The 16,515-nt window shown below is 52.2% G+C and overlaps 1 protein-coding gene across 1 annotated transcript in view; it reads left to right on the forward strand.

Moving 5' to 3' along the window:
• Positions 1-2,806: 2,806 nt before the first annotated feature.
• The window catches only part of GPR137B (G protein-coupled receptor 137B), a 56,192-nt gene continuing 42,483 nt past the window's right edge, over positions 2,807-16,515 (forward strand). The window contains exon 1 of the mRNA XM_032609305.1: positions 2,807-3,414. Within this exon, the coding sequence (XP_032465196.1) occupies positions 3,046-3,414 (369 nt within the window). The 5' untranslated portion in view covers positions 2,807-3,045. The remainder of the gene's footprint in view (positions 3,415-16,515) is intronic.

Raw genomic sequence — 16,515 nt, forward strand, 5'->3', positions numbered from 1 at the left:
ATAGAATCCAGCCATGGTGGTGCCTCATGTTACTGGCATGTCCAGTGAAAAACAATTTTTTGTTAAAAAAATTAACATACTCAGATCCCTCAGACCTAAGGGTTATCCCCTGATTAGCTAAGATTCTTGATAAAGGGAAAAGGGGATTTGTAATGTGCATTAAAGAGCGGAGTCATAAACTGATATAATGATATATCAATTAAAGCCTTGCGACCAACTGCAAAAATAAGAACTCTAACTTCTACTTATATTTTCTTCCTTGCTGTGTTATATATATATCTATTTTAACTAATTATCCTTTACTTTTAACTTTCTTCTATTTTATGTAGGATAAATTAGTGAAAGATATCAAAACAATTTAATCTTTGTGATCAGAATATTGAGATGGGACCGTGGCAGAATCAAAGGAGGAATTACTATCACCCAGAGATCTTGGACTTCAAGCTGGACACAGAAAATGATCCTTCAGTGTGACCTCTTTGGAGGAAGGAGTGAAGGTATTTTTCAATTGTATAAGGAATATTGCATTATATTAAGTGGGAGCATTTTTATTTTATATAGTTTTTATTTTCAGAATTGTAAGAATAGTGAGAAGCACATTTGATGCTGGGTGGTCAAGGGACAGACTATTGTTGACATTGTCATTTTGGGGGGCTGCTTTGGAAGTATGGTGAAGACTGCTAGTTCCTCCCCAAATCCATCTCCCCTTCATCCATAATAACAGAACCCTTTTAGCTGTGCATATTGCCATACGGAATAAAAATTACATTTCCCAGTCTCTCTTGTAGCTATCTTATTAAGGTAACTAAGTTCTACCAATCAGTAGCAGATGCATTGTGTGCTATTTCTGGGAAGGCTCCTTGAACTAGAGAGAACAGGTGCCCTTTAGTCCTTCTCTCTTCCTCCTAATGCCATCCTGGCATTAAGTGGATGCAATGGTTGCAGAGCCAGCAGCCATCCTGGATCATAAGGTTGTCTTGTGGCTAGAGGTCTTGCATGGTGGAGAAATATCAGAGCACGGGCCTTTGATGACACTGTATTCTTTCAGTAAAATAAAATGTAAACAGATTTTTTTTTGATTGTCCAGGCAAGCACAGGGAAGACAAATATAAGCAAGGCATGTTTCTATACTAAGGAAACTTATAAACAAGTGGGGTGAGTGACAATTATGCAAGGATGCTCTGTAAGCACACAGGTGGTGCACCTAAACTAATACTGAGTGGATGATGGTGTGGTCTGGGAAGTCTTTCTGGAGGAAGTAACCCCCTTACAAATGAATGGGATTTGGCCAATTGTTGGAAGAAGGGGTTGAAAGAGTTTCCTTGGCAACAGGAGTTAAGGGGTGTTAACACTCATTAACACCTCAAGAGACAAGTCTGGGAGGTCAGCTAGGGTAGGAGTTTGGACTTTATCCTCAGAACAATGAGGGGCAAGTGAGAGAGGGAAAGGATAGAGGAACTAGAAAGGAGCGTGACACCAAAGGCACACCTGGCCCTGATGAAGCACCTGAAATATATTAGGAGGGTGTAAGCACTAAATAATTTGTTGGAAAAGCAGCGCTGGTCCAGGCTCCACCGTGGGGGAGGACGGGTTCGTTTAAGGAAAGAGAACACACAATTAGGCACGAAGTTGACTATTAACTTGAGATGAAAAAATAAATAACAAGATACTACTGGAGTCTTGGAGATTTCGGGTCCCTTTCTTTTGTTTACCCGAACTGCTTGTCTAGAAGTGCTCCCAGACGGCAGCTTGGCCAGCCCTCTCTGCCCACAGCACTCTACAATTCCCTCCCACACCCCCCGCCCGCCAAGGTGATGCTAGAGAGGCTCCCTGGGGCGTAAACTCAGTCAAAGCCTCTGAAGAGCGACCCCTCAGCCACAGCAAACGAGAGAGTTTGTCTGTCTGATGGGCAGGCAGTCCTACTGGATGGGCCGGATTGGAATGGGAGGCAGCACGCCGAGAGCGGCCACCAGCTCTCTGAGGTCCCGCGGGCTCCCTCCGCTGCCCCGACCCCGCGCTGCCCGCCGCACCAGGTGCTTGCCTGGGAGGTGAGGGGCGAGCATCCCCCAGCCCACCGAGGGAGCACCGTGTGGGGCGCAGTATGAGGATTTCCGGGAGAAAACAGCCCCGCTTACCACCGAGACCAGGCGGCAGCCATAGGGACCATTCTTTCCCCTCACTCTGCGTACGCAAACTTAACCTCAAAAACACAAACCCTGTCTTCGGCATTTCTGGATTTAGAAATAAGCATCACTCCAGCATGACATTTTCAAGGAAAAACGCCAATTAGTTCATAGCCCCAGAGTCGTAAAGTTTATTTTTAATGTTTGAAAAGATTGCAACGTTTGTCGCTGTTGAAATAAAATAACTAACTTCTGCAAAACAACAAGTAATCATCAGCAGAGAGCGAGAGGTGTGGGGCTGCGTCCCAGGAGAAGGGGGCGACGCGGAACCAGTCAGGAGGCTCGGGGGGCGTCGGGGGGCTGAGCGGCGCGGGGTCGCGCGGCAGGGGGCGGGACTCCGGGGGTCTTGCGGCGCGGGGCAGGGGTCGGGGTGGGGGCTTGCGGCGCGGGGGTCCGCGCAGTGCAGGGGGCGGGGCTCCGGGGGGCTTGCGGCGCGGGGCAGGGGGCGGGGTGGGGTCTTGCGGCGCGGAGGCCGCGCAGTGCGGGGGGCGGGGCGGGCGGGGCGGGCGGGGCCGCGCGGCAGGGGGCGGGGCTCCGGGGGCGCGCGGCGCGGGGCAGCGGGCGACGTGGGGGCGCGCGGCGCGGCGCGGGGGGCGGGACTCCTAGGGGCGCTCGGTGCACAGCCCGGGCGCGCGGGGCTGGCGGGCGCGCGGGGGCGGCGGGCGCGGCGCTGCCAATCGCAGACAAAGGCCGCCCCGGTGAATCATGTGGTGTCGGGGGAGGAAGTGCGGCTTATTTTCTTTCCTCCAGTCGCCGGGCTCTGGGTGGAGCGCGATGCTCGGAGACCCCCGCGGGGGCGGCGGCGGCCGCGAGCCCAGATGAAGCCCGAGCGCCCAGGCCGTGCCGTAGCGCCTCCGGCCCGATGGAGGCCCAGCCGTGGGACCCCCTACGCAACGACTCGCTGCCGCCTACGCTGACCCCGGCCGTACCCCCCTACGTGAAGCTCGGCCTCACTATCGTCTACACCGTGTTCTATTCGCTGCTTTTCTTGTTCATCTACGTGCAGCTCTGGCTCGTGCTGCGCTACCGCCACAAGCGGCTCAGCTACCAGAGCGTCTTCCTCTTCCTCTGCCTCTTCTGGGCCTCCCTGCGGACGGTTCTCTTCTCCTTCTACTTCAAAGACTTCGTGGCGGCCAATGCCCTCAGCCCCTTCGTCTTCTGGCTGCTCTACTGCTTCCCCGTGTGCCTCCAGTTCTTCACCCTCACGCTGATGAACTTGTATTTCACGCAGGTGAGTCTCGGGAGGCCGCCCCCGCGGGCGGGAGGCACCTGGAGGGCGCTCACCTGGAGGGGGCGATGGCAGCCGCCGGGGCGGGTCACAGAGCCACCGGCCTGAGAGGGTCCGGGGAAGAAGCATTGGTTCTGGGGTGGTCCGAGCCCTGTCCTACCTGCAGGCCGTTGTCCCAGGTAACGCCCTCCTATTCCCAAGGGAGGCGAAGGAGAAGGGACAGGAAAGTGAGGGCTGGAGGCCACCCGCAGCCTCTGCCCTCAGCTCAGCATCACCCAGTGGGTATGGTCCTCCGTGCGCGGGGAGCAGCATCTCCGTGCACACAGGAGAATCGGTATTGATGGGAGGTGTGCCCCCCAGGAACACTCGAACCCTAGAGTTTTCCCTCTATCCCCTCATCCCAAAGGATCTAACCCCCCAGCCCGGAAAGATCACCTGCACGTTGGCCTCCAGGTTGGGGCCAGACACTGGCTTTGTGAGGCAGGGTGGGACTGCCCTGGTTTGGATGGGATGTTTTGAGCCTCCAGAGTGGGAGCCCTGCTGAAGTGCAGCTTGCTAACTCATTCCACAGGATTGCTAAACAGCAGTCGGGGCAACACCCAGCTCCTGAGCTGATGCGGCGGGAAGTCAGGGTTGCTGTCTGAGCTCATCTGAGAGGCCCCGAGAAAAAGCCGTAAAAGTTTGCTGGGGCCCATTTACAGGCACACGGGAGTCGTTTTAGGAGGCAGATTGTTAATAAGCTAATGGGAGAACGTGCGAATTGACTTGGCTGCTGTGACGGTTGACTTAATGAAGTACAGTAATTGGAAAGTACTTTGCAAATACTGTGTAAAGCATTGCATAAAGGTGTAATAGCACAATACCGTCGTCATCATCATTGTCATCTCTGCTTCTCATTAGCTTTCCAAGCACTAAAATGTCCGTTTTCACTAGGACCCTGCCCAGGGGTAAGGCACCAACCACATCACCTGGTAAGGGGAATTTGTGCCAGCAAGCATTCCATTCCTTTTAATAGTGTCCTTATTTATTAAAAGAAAATGCTGTTGATTTAAAAAAAAAGGAAAAAAAGAAAAGTTAGAAAACGGATTGCCCTGGTGTAGTGGGAGCCCCTGACTGAAAATTTGGAGGAAATACTTTTGGCTAAAAACTAGCTATTATAATCTTATCAAAAGGGATCTATACTCAAAGCCTTCTCCTCAGTCCAGTGTATCAGCATATTTTCCAGTCCACAAGTAATGTGTATCATCTGTCCAAATACAACTTTTAAACCCGAAAACCAGTTCAGGCAGTCAGCTACGTTGCAGACACTCTGGCTTGTTCATTGGATAGAAAGGGCTGATTCCAGCAAGATACATAAGTCAGGTAGGTTGATGTTCCTTCAAGAACTGTGACGATGATCTGATTGCATATTGAGATCTTTATTCTGGTCCCTTTCTGAGAAAAAAAAGGACAGCGTAGAGCACTGCCATGGATCTCTGGCACTCACATGCAAATTCTGCACTCAGAGCTGGATTAGGGGCAGGGCTTCACATTTTCTGCACCATCTGCTGGCTGGTGAGTAAATGCTGAGCGAGGGAAAGAGTGACCAGGCCGACAGCCTTGCAAGCCAAGAGGCTGCAAGCCACCACTCTAGCTTCTTTGTAACTGTCAGAACTTGTTTTCTTTATATCTCCAGGGTGGCTGGCAGGGGAAAGTGGTACTAACTGGTGGCATCTCAGACCCTGGCAGAGAAGCCATTCTCTGGCTTCCTGGCAAATACTCTGATACTTCTGGGGTGTTATAAAGGGGTTGCCCTTTGACTCCCTGCTCAGACGCCCCTCTCCCCCCTCCCCTCCCACATGCCTTCTCTTAGGCAGGGTTCTCAACCACTGGAATGGCTGGGGGACCTTTAAGGATTACTGCGGTCTGGGGCCCTTCTTAGAGCACATAAATCGGATTTCGGAGGGTGGCGGGTAGTGGCTAACAATGAAGAAGCATGTGCTGTGTGCTAGGCATGGTGCTAAGCGGTTTGTCTTATTTATTCTTCCCAACAACCCTCTGAAGGAAGTACGGATGGTGTCCCCATTTTTCAGAGGCGGGTCAGGGAGGTTGTATGACTCACTCAAGGTCACACGACCAGTGAGCCCTGGAGCCACCCCCACCCCCGCCTCCAGACCAGGCTGTACAGCAGAGGCTCCGAGGCCAAGGCTGCCAGCTTCTGGGCCAGGGCAGCCCTGCACGAGGCAGGTCTGTCTCCAGAGCTGGGGTGGAGGGTCTGGGGGCGGGAAGGGCCGGATTGGGGGGTGAGTTCAGTGGCATCTGGGCAGCCGTCTCCCCCAGCTGTTCTCTCTCCTAATTTGGGGTCTGGCCCTCAGACTCCTGGGGTTCCTGGGTGTGACTGAATGTGGCGGGCTAAGCTGCGCCCTGGTTCAGCCTTGTCTTGAGCCCTGGGGCAGATTCCTGCCATTACAGGCTGGTTTGAGGAAGGAAAAGGAGAAGTGAGGCCTCTCAGTGGGGAAGAGGTGGTGTGATTACTGGACACTGAGGCAGGAGCCAGCACCTACTGCGCCTCAGAGTGCGGTGAGGAAGCTGCAGGGGGGTTACTGTGGGCGCCTGGGGCTCAGGGTGGGCCAGCAAAGGCCTGTGAATCCGGGCAGCACCTGGCGTGTCTCCCAGGGCCAGTTACCGACCTCTTGCAGGACAAGGGCAGCCCTAGTGCTCTCCCCAGGGTTGGAGCGGGTTAAAGGAGGTGCCCTCTGTGCTGTGTCCTTCCGCCCCTCCTCGCTCTCAGTTAAGGTGCTCTTTCTGCATCTCCTAATAGCCGGAGCCCAGGCTCTGGCCAAACCACAGTCCTGAACGTCAGGCCCCAGCACTGGCTGGGCCCTTTATCAGCCCACTGTGTCATTGAAATAATTTTTCCCACCAACCTGCAGCTTTTATGTTTGTCAAATGGCAGTGGCCCTGGGCCTCCCATTGCGGGGAGGATAGAAGTCACCAGTTCCTCACAGCTGTAGCTCGCAACGCTGAGAGTCGAAGGGACTGGGGGGTCCAGCCCTTCATTCTGCAGATGAGGCAGCCGAGGCCTCGGGGATTCTGGTGACTTGTGCTGGGTCCCCCAGCCAGGCACACAGAGCCAGGAAGAGTGCTTGCTGCACACAACACCCTGCAACTCAATGCATCCTGGTCCGGGAACGAGGAGGCAGCTGGAAGGCTAATCCAGGGACCCTGTCTTCTCCACCCCACCGGGAAAAGGGAGGTGGTGACCTCAGGCATAAGTGGATCTTGCTATGGCTCTTGGCAGTCAAGTTAATCAAGAAATGTTTACCGAATCTGTTGTGTGCCAGGTCCTAATCTAGGAGTTGTGAAGAGGGAAGCTTCTAGGCCTCTTGATGATTATGAAGAAGTAAGAAGCTTAGGAACACACACTTAGGAAGCCTTTGCTGGTCCCCAAGTACCTTATTTCAAAGCTAGGAGCACACAGTTGCACAGGGGCCGGGAATCCTCACCTCTGCACCAACCGTGGCTGCCCGGCCCCTGGCAGCGGCTCCTCGTGGTCACTCAGTGGACTCACAGCTGCCAAAGCTGTGTGTGTGTGTGTGTACACACACACACACATGCAGGACCAGGAGAAGTTTCTTTATTAACGTTCAGTCTACCATCTACCACCAGCACTCCCCAGGAAGTCACTTCCTGATTTTACTTCTAAAAACTGCCCCCCAAGAAGAAGCTTTCCAATTTTAACAGCCCGATTTCGCAAGATCTGTCCTCCAAGCACTAGCTCTTTGTTCTCTCTGTCCCCCACTCTTGTAGCTTCAATGCCGAAGGGCTCACCTGCCAACGTCAGGGGAACCAAATTTCCTTCACGGCCTCCGCACTCGTGGGAACAGTTAGCCTCTTCTCAGCGTATCTGAGCTCCAGCCCATTGACCAGGAAGCCGTGAATTCTCAACAGCAGAGGCTGAGCTGAGAACGGTCAGCGTTTTCCCTGTGTTGTCCCTGTGCTGTGAGCCCAGACCTGTGGCTCCCATTCCCATTGGAGCCTGGGTTTGGTCCCACACACCCTCACGCCTGTAGGTTTTTGCTGCATCCTTTTGCTCCCCTGCCTTTCCCTGGGTCAGACGAGCAGGGACTAGCAGGGAGGCAGAAAGAGAGCATCATCGTAAGGCCCTTTTCATTGCTCAGGTGGATCGTGTGCGGCAGTGCCCTTCCCGCCAGAGGGCTGTGATGCGCCCCCATCTTCCAGCCCCCAGAGACTTCAGCTCGGAGGTTCCGGGTGGAGCAGTGAGGACTGGTCTGATTGGATAAGAGCGTTGATGAAATTGATGCCACTCATCCGAATGACATCCCTAAGAGTGTCAGGTTTTTGGAAGCATCATAATGTGTGATCCCAGGATCTGTTTTCATCCACTGATTCCTGATCGCCTTGCAGTTCCAGGGAGAGGAGAGAAGCCTCTTCCCTGTTCTAGGTCTGGCGCGTCTGTTATCTCAGGACTTAAATGCCCTCAGCACACAGGTGACCATACCTGGCACGTAGGCACCCCCAGAGGTCCGCAGAGGCTTGTAAATATTTTACTTTTGATTCATCCTGTGGCTAAAGTTTAGAGCCTGTTAACCTCTGAGGACAGAGGAGGTCCGAGTGGTTTTACTCTTGAGTGGGTTATTTCCTCAAACTTGGGCGTGGAGGACGCGGGAAAGGAAGTCCAGACAGTGCCCGAGTCAGTATTTTAAACCTTGTGTGTCACATATGGTCTCTGTTGCATGTTGTTTTTTTCTTTTTTAGACATCTCTTTAAAAACATAAAAACGATTCTTAGCTCACAGGCCATACGGTAACAGGCTGCAGGCTGAACTTGGTCCTCAGCACAAGGTTAGGACAAAGCTGGCGTGTGTCACCAAGCTCCCTCCCACCTTGCTGTTATTTTTACTGGGACAGGTCCTTCGGGCACGTTGGAAACAGGCCGTGGCGTCTCAGCTTGTGGTTAGAGTGTCCTTCACTCCGCGAACAGATCTCAGCAATCACCTGCACACAGGTGTCTGGGCTCAGAGATAGTAAGCTGGAATTTGTGCCCTGAGGGGCCACAGACTCTAGGGAAAGACAGACAAACTGAGGCGGCACTGCCGGGAGCCACATGCCACCCACAGCACGGGGGGGGGGGGGGGGGGGGGGGGGGGGGGCGGGGGGAGGGGGTACCTGTCCAGCCTGCGAGGCGCGGGGGAGCTGGGGAGACACAGGCGAGGGGCCTTGGGCTGGACATCTTGTGATGTCACCTTTAATGACAGACACACCGGTCAGGCTACATAGTGTGTAAAGCACAGGGTAAACGTGTGCACACACTGCTCTCCTCGCTCCCCAGACCTAAGAGCCGTCAGAGGTCACGTTGCCCATCAGGCCATGTGACGGTCTGTTGGTTTTGTGTGACTGGGGGCAGACAGGGAGGGACGTGGGCCGAATGTGAGCCCGGCTGGCTCCTGTGGGCCCAGCCCCAGCAGGACCACAGCCCTGTCCTGATGAGACGGCATCACTGTCTGCACAGAGGCCCTGGTCCTCCCAACTTTCAGTCGCACAGTCTACTGACATGAACTTGGAGACACATTTCACTCACTCGACAAGTATGTCCTTAAAGTTGGGGTGAAATTCACGTCCCGTAAAATTAACCATTTTAATATGTATGACGTAGTGGCATTTAGTACATTCACGTTATTATGCAACGATCACCTCTGTTCAGTTCCAGAACATTTTCATCCCTCCAAAAAGACCCTCCACGCCCATTGAGCAGTCACTCCCTTTCCCCCGCTCACCCCAGTCCCTGGCGGACACCGATCTACTTTCTGTGGACTGGCCTGTCCTGGATACTTCACATCAAAAGAATCATACACTAAGTGGCCTTTCGTGTCTGGCTTCTTTCACTCAGCATGACGTTTTCGAGGTTCATCCGTGTCGTAGGGTGTGTCACTAGCCCATTCCTTTTTAAGGCTGGCTGACGTTCCATCACAGGTGTGTTCCACAGTTCGCTTACCCACTCATCTGCAGAGGGACACTAAGGTTGCTTCAGCACGTGTTTCTGAGTGTCTGTTATTCCCTGGAGGCTGTGCAGATTGGGTGAAGGTCACACGTAGTTCCTGCTTTCAGGGAACTTGGCGTTGAACAGGGAGAAGAAGAGACCACGTAAATTCCATCTCCATGGTGCCAGTGGCCCATGTGACTTAGTGACAGCCCTTACAGTGGTGACACCAGGTGCGAGATGTTTCTGATAGAAGATTGGGGGCTTAATTCACTCCGTCATCTCTGTAATTCTCCCTCTAGGACACATGCTTTAAACAACCAATGACTTTGCTAGTATTTAAGTGTAAGTCAAATCCTTTCGCCCTGCTTTGTTCACGGCAGCCTCTTGGGGTCCAGGCCACCACCAGGATGGAAAAGTGAAGCTGGGGGAGGGCTGGCCCCGACCCTTGGGGCCATGCGGAGCTGTGTCACCCCTCCCACGACAGACTTGGTGGCATATGTTGCTTCCTCTTGGGTTCTCCCTGCTCGGGATGGGACATTCTCAGTTCCCTTCATTGCTTCTGATGGGATGCGGGTTTGTCCCTCACCATCCTGGTCATTATCCCAGGTGTCTCCATCCAGTGTCCTTCAGTGAGTTGGGGGCAGCGCAGCAGCAGACACGCGTCTCGCTCCCCGAGAGCAGTTTCTGTCACCACGTTCCTTCCCCTGGAGGAGGTACCGCCGGCAGTCCTCTTGGGCAGGATACAGGAGCGTCCTCTGACCTTGTCTGAGTCTGTGGCTGCTACAATGAAACACGACAGACTGGGCAGCTTCGACACCAGGAATTTCTTTTTCCTTTTCTTTCTTTCTTTTTTCTTTTTAACAATCCATTGCTTTCTTTTCTTTCTTTAAAAAATTTTTATTTTATATTGGAGTCTAGTTGATTTACAGTGTTGTTAATTTCAAGTGTGCAGCAGAGTAATTCAGTTATACAGATATCGGTTCTTTTTCAAATTCTTTTCACATTTAGGATTATTACAAGATATTGAGTCCCCTGTGCTATACAGTAGGTCCTTGTTGGTTGTCTGTTTTATCTATAGTGGTGTGTATTTGTCAGTCCCAAACTCCTAATTTATCCCCCCGCTCCACCTCTCCCCTTTGGTAACCATAAGTTTGTTTTCTATGCCTGTGAGTCTGTTTCTGTTTTGTAAATAAGTTCTTCTGTATCATTTTTTTTAGATTTCACATATGAGTGATATATTTGTCTTTCTCTGTCTGACTTACTTCGCTTAGTATGATAATCTCTGGGTCCATCCATGTTGCTGCAAATGGCGTTATTTCATTCTTTTTTATGGCTGAGTACTATTCCATTGTATATATGTACTACATCTTCTTTATCCATTCATCTGTTGATGGACATTTAGGTTACTTCTATGTCTTGGCTATTGTAAATAGTGCTGCTATGAACATTGGGGTGCGTGTACCTTTTCGAATTATAGTTTTCTCTGGATATATGCCCAGGAGTGGGATTGCTGGATTGTGTGGTAGCTCTATTTGTAGTTTTTTAAGGAACCTCCATACTGTTCTCCATAGTGGCTGCACCAGTTTACATTCCCACCAACAGTGTAGGAGGGTTCCCTTTTCTCCACACCCTCTCCAGCATTTATTGTTTGTAGACTTTTTGATGATGGCTGTTCTGACTAACACTAGACACTTCGCTCTCTCAGGAGGCTGGTCGCCTGAGGGCAGGGTGTCGGTAGGGTCGGGCTCTGGCAAGGGCCTCTTCCTGCTTGCAGACAGCCGGCTTCCCCTTGCGTCCTCACGTGGTAGGGAACAGAGGGAGGCTCCTTGGGGTCCCTTTGATAAGAGCATCAATCCCACCCACGAGGACTCCACCCTCTTGACCTAAGTGTTCAGAGGCCTCACCTCCTAATACCATCACAGTGGGGGTTAGGATTTCAACCTGTGAATTTGGGGCAGACACAAACATGTAGTTCATAAAAAATACCACACTGCTCCCAGCAAGGGCAAGAGTTCCAGGAAACCTCAGAATTGTCCTTCCTTCCGAGGCAGAAAGTTATTTTCTGGAGGGAAAAAAAACCCTGAGGCATCTTCACTACCTATTCTGTAGTTCGTACATCATTTGCCAAGAGCATTGGGGTCCAGTGGCGAGCCATGGCCCGATGCTGCTGCAGCCACACGAAAGCCTGAAGCCTTGGGGCCCAGCTGGCTGGTAACCCAGCAAAGCTTCCTAGGTGGAGAAATATATCTTCCGTGCTATGGTGTGTTACCTTATTTAAGCCTTTACCTTATTTAAGCGTTTAGAACAATTATGGGCAGGGCCCTGGCAGGTAAACTGTGAACTGCCATCCTGGCAGGAGCAGTTCAGAAACATCATACCGAACATGGTACCTTGTGTGGCCACAGCCCTCCCTCCCGCAGAGGGAGGCGCCTGCCGGGGAGGCTGATGGGCGTTGTTCACCTCCACCTGCACCAGTGAGGTGACCCGGGCTGCCCTGGGGGCGGCTGGGCCCACGTCCCTCCCCTACAAGTCAGGCCCACCCCCACTTAGAAGCAAGGCTGCAGCGATCCCTGTGGGGCTGGGATCCCTCTGGGAACTTCGTGTCATCGTTTTGAAAGGAGAAGTTACCGTGATGAACATTTGTACTGACCCTCTTATCTTACAGGGGGACCCTGAGGCCCAGGAGTGTAAAGAGAGTTTATCAGGGGTGAGCAAAGAAGCAGGTTCAGGGAGTTCCCTGGTGGTCCAGTGGTCAGGGCTTGGTGCTTTCACTGCCGTGGGCCTGGATTCAGTCCCTGGTCCGGGAACTAAGATCCCACCAGCCGAGCGCGGCCGAAAAAAAAAAAAAGGCAGGTTCATGGCAGTCTGGCCAGCTGCGCGCCCCTGAACCCAGATGCTCGGGTAGCAAGAGATGACACAGGAAAAATCAGGGCGCCTGAAGGCCAGCGTTCAGTGTGTCGTCAGGTGGCCTTGAGGGCCTTTGGACAGGCGTGCCCTCCAGGGTGCTGCTGCCCGTCGTGGGTGGTACCTGTGGGCCTGACTTGACCAGTGTGGAGCCCAGAGCCTGCGGGGTGGCCTGGCGGGTGCTGGTGATGTTGGATGGAGGTGCAGTTCAGTTGATAGGGACAGAGAGGCTCTGGTGAGCCGCAGGGGCGGGTGGAGGAGAGAGGAGCTTGGCTGGACCCCTGGGAACTGGAGCAGGAGAGGAGCCTTCAGGAAGGGAGGGGGCAGGTGGAGACGCCTGTATCCCGCGAGAGCTCATCCCTTCATTTGCAAAGGGATCCTGAGACTACAGGGCAGAGCAGCAGAGCTCTCAGGAGAGCGGGAGAAGGCTGAGGATGCTTCCAGGGAGTTCTGGGCTTTACAGAAGTTCAGAGGAGAGGCAGCATCATTGTTGGTCCCGAGATCATAAATGAAAGCAGCTCGCCTAAGTGCTGGGGGGCCTCTGTCCCGACGGTCAGCGTGAGGCCAGGCAGTGAGTAGGACTTGCTCCCTGAACCACGCACTTGCCAAGTTCAAAGACAGGAGATGACAGGGTGAAGACCTGACCTTGGGAGCCAGTCACCTCCCTGGGGGCCTGTCACACCTGCCCAGGTGGGGACACAGAGCATGCCTTGGCTCCAGGCTGCTGCACCCAGAATGACTTGGCATGGACAGCATACTCCTTTTTCTATCATGGGGTTCCGTGGCTTTTTTTGAGGAAATTTTACTTTTCATTGAAGCATAGTTGATTCACGGTGTTGTGTTAGTTTCAGGTATCCAGCCAAGTGATTCAGCTATACATATACATAAATCTATTCTTTTTCAGCTTCCTTTCCCTTATGGGGAGTAGAGTTCCCTGAGCTGTACAGTTGGTCCTTGTTGGTTATCTATTTTACGTATTCTGTGGCTTTAAAAACAGGGTCAGTGTCTGCAGACGTAGAGACATCGCCGCCCTCGCTGTCTTAGAGAGTTGACCTTGCGGGGATTGCTATGCAAAGGGAGACGTCCTGCATTTGAATTCAGCGGGCTCCAAAAATTTAAAAACTGCAGGTTGAGTCACCCTGCTCTGGTGAATGAGGATGCTTAGCATGTGGAAACACAGACTAATGACTGTCACCCAGGGCGACCAGGGCCTCAGGGTTTGCATAATTTCCCTAATATATCAGGAAGTGGCCAACAGAGAGGGATCACAAGCGCAAATCGTGAATGTGTCAGTGGTTCCTAAACTTCTTGAGTACGAAAGTTCCTTTTATGGTCAAGAGAGCATTTATGATCACAGTTCAGTAGCTGTGCATTTAGAATCGTGGTTTGAGAGCGTTTGCAGGGACTGGTAGTAATAATATAGCAGCAGGAGGGGCAGCAAACACATAAATGCTGAGATAGTGTCTGGTAGGTGGCAGGCATTTGGCTGAGTACTCTTATCTGTGGAAATTCACCTAATTTTCACAAAAACCTATGAGATGGGCACTATTATTAGTCTCATTTTACAGATGAGGTACTTGAAGCACAGAGAGGTTAGGTAACTTTTCTAAAGTCACACAGCTGATTATTGGTGGAGCCAAGATTCAAGCCCAGGGGAGCCAGCTCCGGAGTCCACACTCTTTTTTTTTCTCCAAGTTTTTATAACATATACATATACATACATTTATTTATTTATTTATTTATTTATTTATTTATTTATTTATTTATGCATAACCCGCCCAGCATGGGTTGCAGGATCTTAGTTTCCTGACCAGGGATCAAACCAGGGCCATGGCAGCTCCTCCATGAACGGAGTCCTAACCACTGGACCGCCAGGGAATTCCCCAGAGTCCACACTCTTAACCATCTTTAGGCGTCTCTCTGCTGGAGATGGACACACAGCTGTGACCTGCAGACGGTGGAATACCCAGCCTTAGTGAGAACGCATGAATGAGAGCCAAGTGTCTCAGCATCGATACATTGTAAATACCTTGTGACAGGTGAACAGACAAGTTGCAGAAGCGTATGGAAGGCATTGATTCGAACAAAGTGAGAAACCATGCAAGATGGGACTATATATTGTTTATCCTCGTAAAAGTAGAAGCCTGCTGGCTATCAGAACACCAAAGTCAGGTGGCCATTCCCTCTGCAGAGGAGGGAGGGATCAGAACCAAGGAGAGAGACACTGGGGGCTTCAATGGTGTCTTTTTCTTTGTTAGAAATAAAATGAACTGGAGCAAACAGGGCAGTGTCAAAGGTGACTGACTGCATGGTGGGTAGTGAATTTTGGTTACTTTATTTCTTTGCGTATATGTGACATAGTTTATAGTAAAGTTTAAACCTACTATAAATGTGTAACATTTTCAAACAAATTTGCATATATACATTTAAAAATAGTATGTGAGAGAGAGAGGAGGAGGAGGCAGAGACTGGTTTAGACATGCGTCTGTGCTTGGTGCACACAGAGTTACAGACCTTCTTGGTTACTGTGAGGGTCTCCAGGGGCCTCAGCCCCCGGGCGGGACCACAGACACAGAAGCAGGTGTGCAGCCTGGGCCTGGGGTCTGGAGCCTGTTCAGGATGGGAGGGTTGTGAAGTGTCCACCTGCCTGTTTTCTTCTAAAGGGGCAGCGCTTCAGGAAGAGGTGGCACCGAAGCGGAGACTCGGTGACACGGGTCGTGCTCTGGGGGGGTGGGGGGGGTGTGGAATTTATAAAGCAAAATGGCCACATAGAGAAATTGTGAATAAAGTGCAGGTCTGGAGGCATAGTGCTTCATTGAGCTGTCACGGACGCTGCCTCTGGGGACAGAAGAGGTTACTTTTGTTTAGTTTCTCTGAATGCACAAGGGTCACTGTCATCCGCACAAGGGTCACTGTCATCCCCACAAGGAAGAGCCTGGGACGTTTCTGCCAGAAGCAGCCAGCATGCTTCATTAGGAAGAATGGTTGTAAAGCAGCAAAGACCAGCTGGGGTTGGTAGGAGGAAAACACAGGCAAGCAGGACTTCAAAGGGTGGGAACAGAAGGGGTGAGCCATTCAGGGGCTGTAATTTATGAGGGGAGGGAGGCCGAGGGCAGCAGCTGCTTCTAGAACCTTTGTACTTCTGTCACCCGTGTACGTCATAGGCGGCTCTCTGGGCCCTCCTGCGTCATCCGGGAGGTGGCGGGAAGGGCCTGGGGTTGCCCAGAGGGCACAGAGCCCCACGGGTGGGCGGGAGGGGGGCTGGGAACAGAGGCGGGCTCTCCCCACCCCAGCCTCCCTCCCTGGGGCCAGCTTGGGGGTGGGGACGTCCTCCCGCTTCCCCAAACTGGAATTAAACCTTCAGAAAGTCACTTGGCTTTCCTGTCCTGGGCGTCAGTTCTAGGTAGGACTCCGCAAGGCCGTGGAAATGATGCTGAGACCGACAGGAATGGGTGCGGGGAAGATGCTTTAGTCCCACAACAGGATGGGAGTTTCCATGGAAACTGCTGCTCTGCCCCTCTCTCTTGGCCGCACCCTGCCTCCTGCCTCTCCCTCCCTCTGCTCTGCCATCCCGGGGGTGGGGGTCCCGGGGCCCAGGCTCCTGATCTTAAACCAGGTCCTAGTGCCCTTGAATAATCTCTCTCGCATTTCACAAACACATTTTTAAAGAGTAGCTGATGCTCTAGAATAGACTCCCCGCTGCCACTTCCTCCTGCCTCCCCCCACATCCCCGCCAGGCCCCTCCCCAACTGCCCAGCTCCCCACGGTTATACAGTCCTACTTATGAGCAGCGTCTGGCACCCTGATGGTCCCTCACCCAGGCCTCTCTCTCCCCCTTTGCCCGCCTACGTGCCACTGGCACCCCCGGGCCAGCTCCTTGCCTGCTGTTCTGCTCCTTTATGTTGACTGAGACCAGTTCACACTCTGTACTGTTCTCCATTTAAAGCTCTACATCCACAGACTTGCCCAACCATCACCACCATCAATTTCAGAACATTTTTTTTATTGAAGTATAATTGATTTACAAGGTTGTGTTCATTTCTGCTGTACAGCACAGTGATTCAGTTATGCATATATACACATTCTTTTTCATATTCTTTTCCATTATGGTTTATCACAGGATATTGACTATAGTTCCCTGTGCTCTACAGTTAGGACCTGTTGTTTATCCATCCTACAGATAATAGTTTGCATCTGCTAACCCCAGACTCCCAATCC

Source organism: Phocoena sinus, chromosome 16 (genome assembly GCF_008692025.1).
Source record: "Phocoena sinus isolate mPhoSin1 chromosome 16, mPhoSin1.pri, whole genome shotgun sequence".
Lineage (NCBI taxonomy): Eukaryota > Metazoa > Chordata > Mammalia > Artiodactyla > Phocoenidae > Phocoena > Phocoena sinus.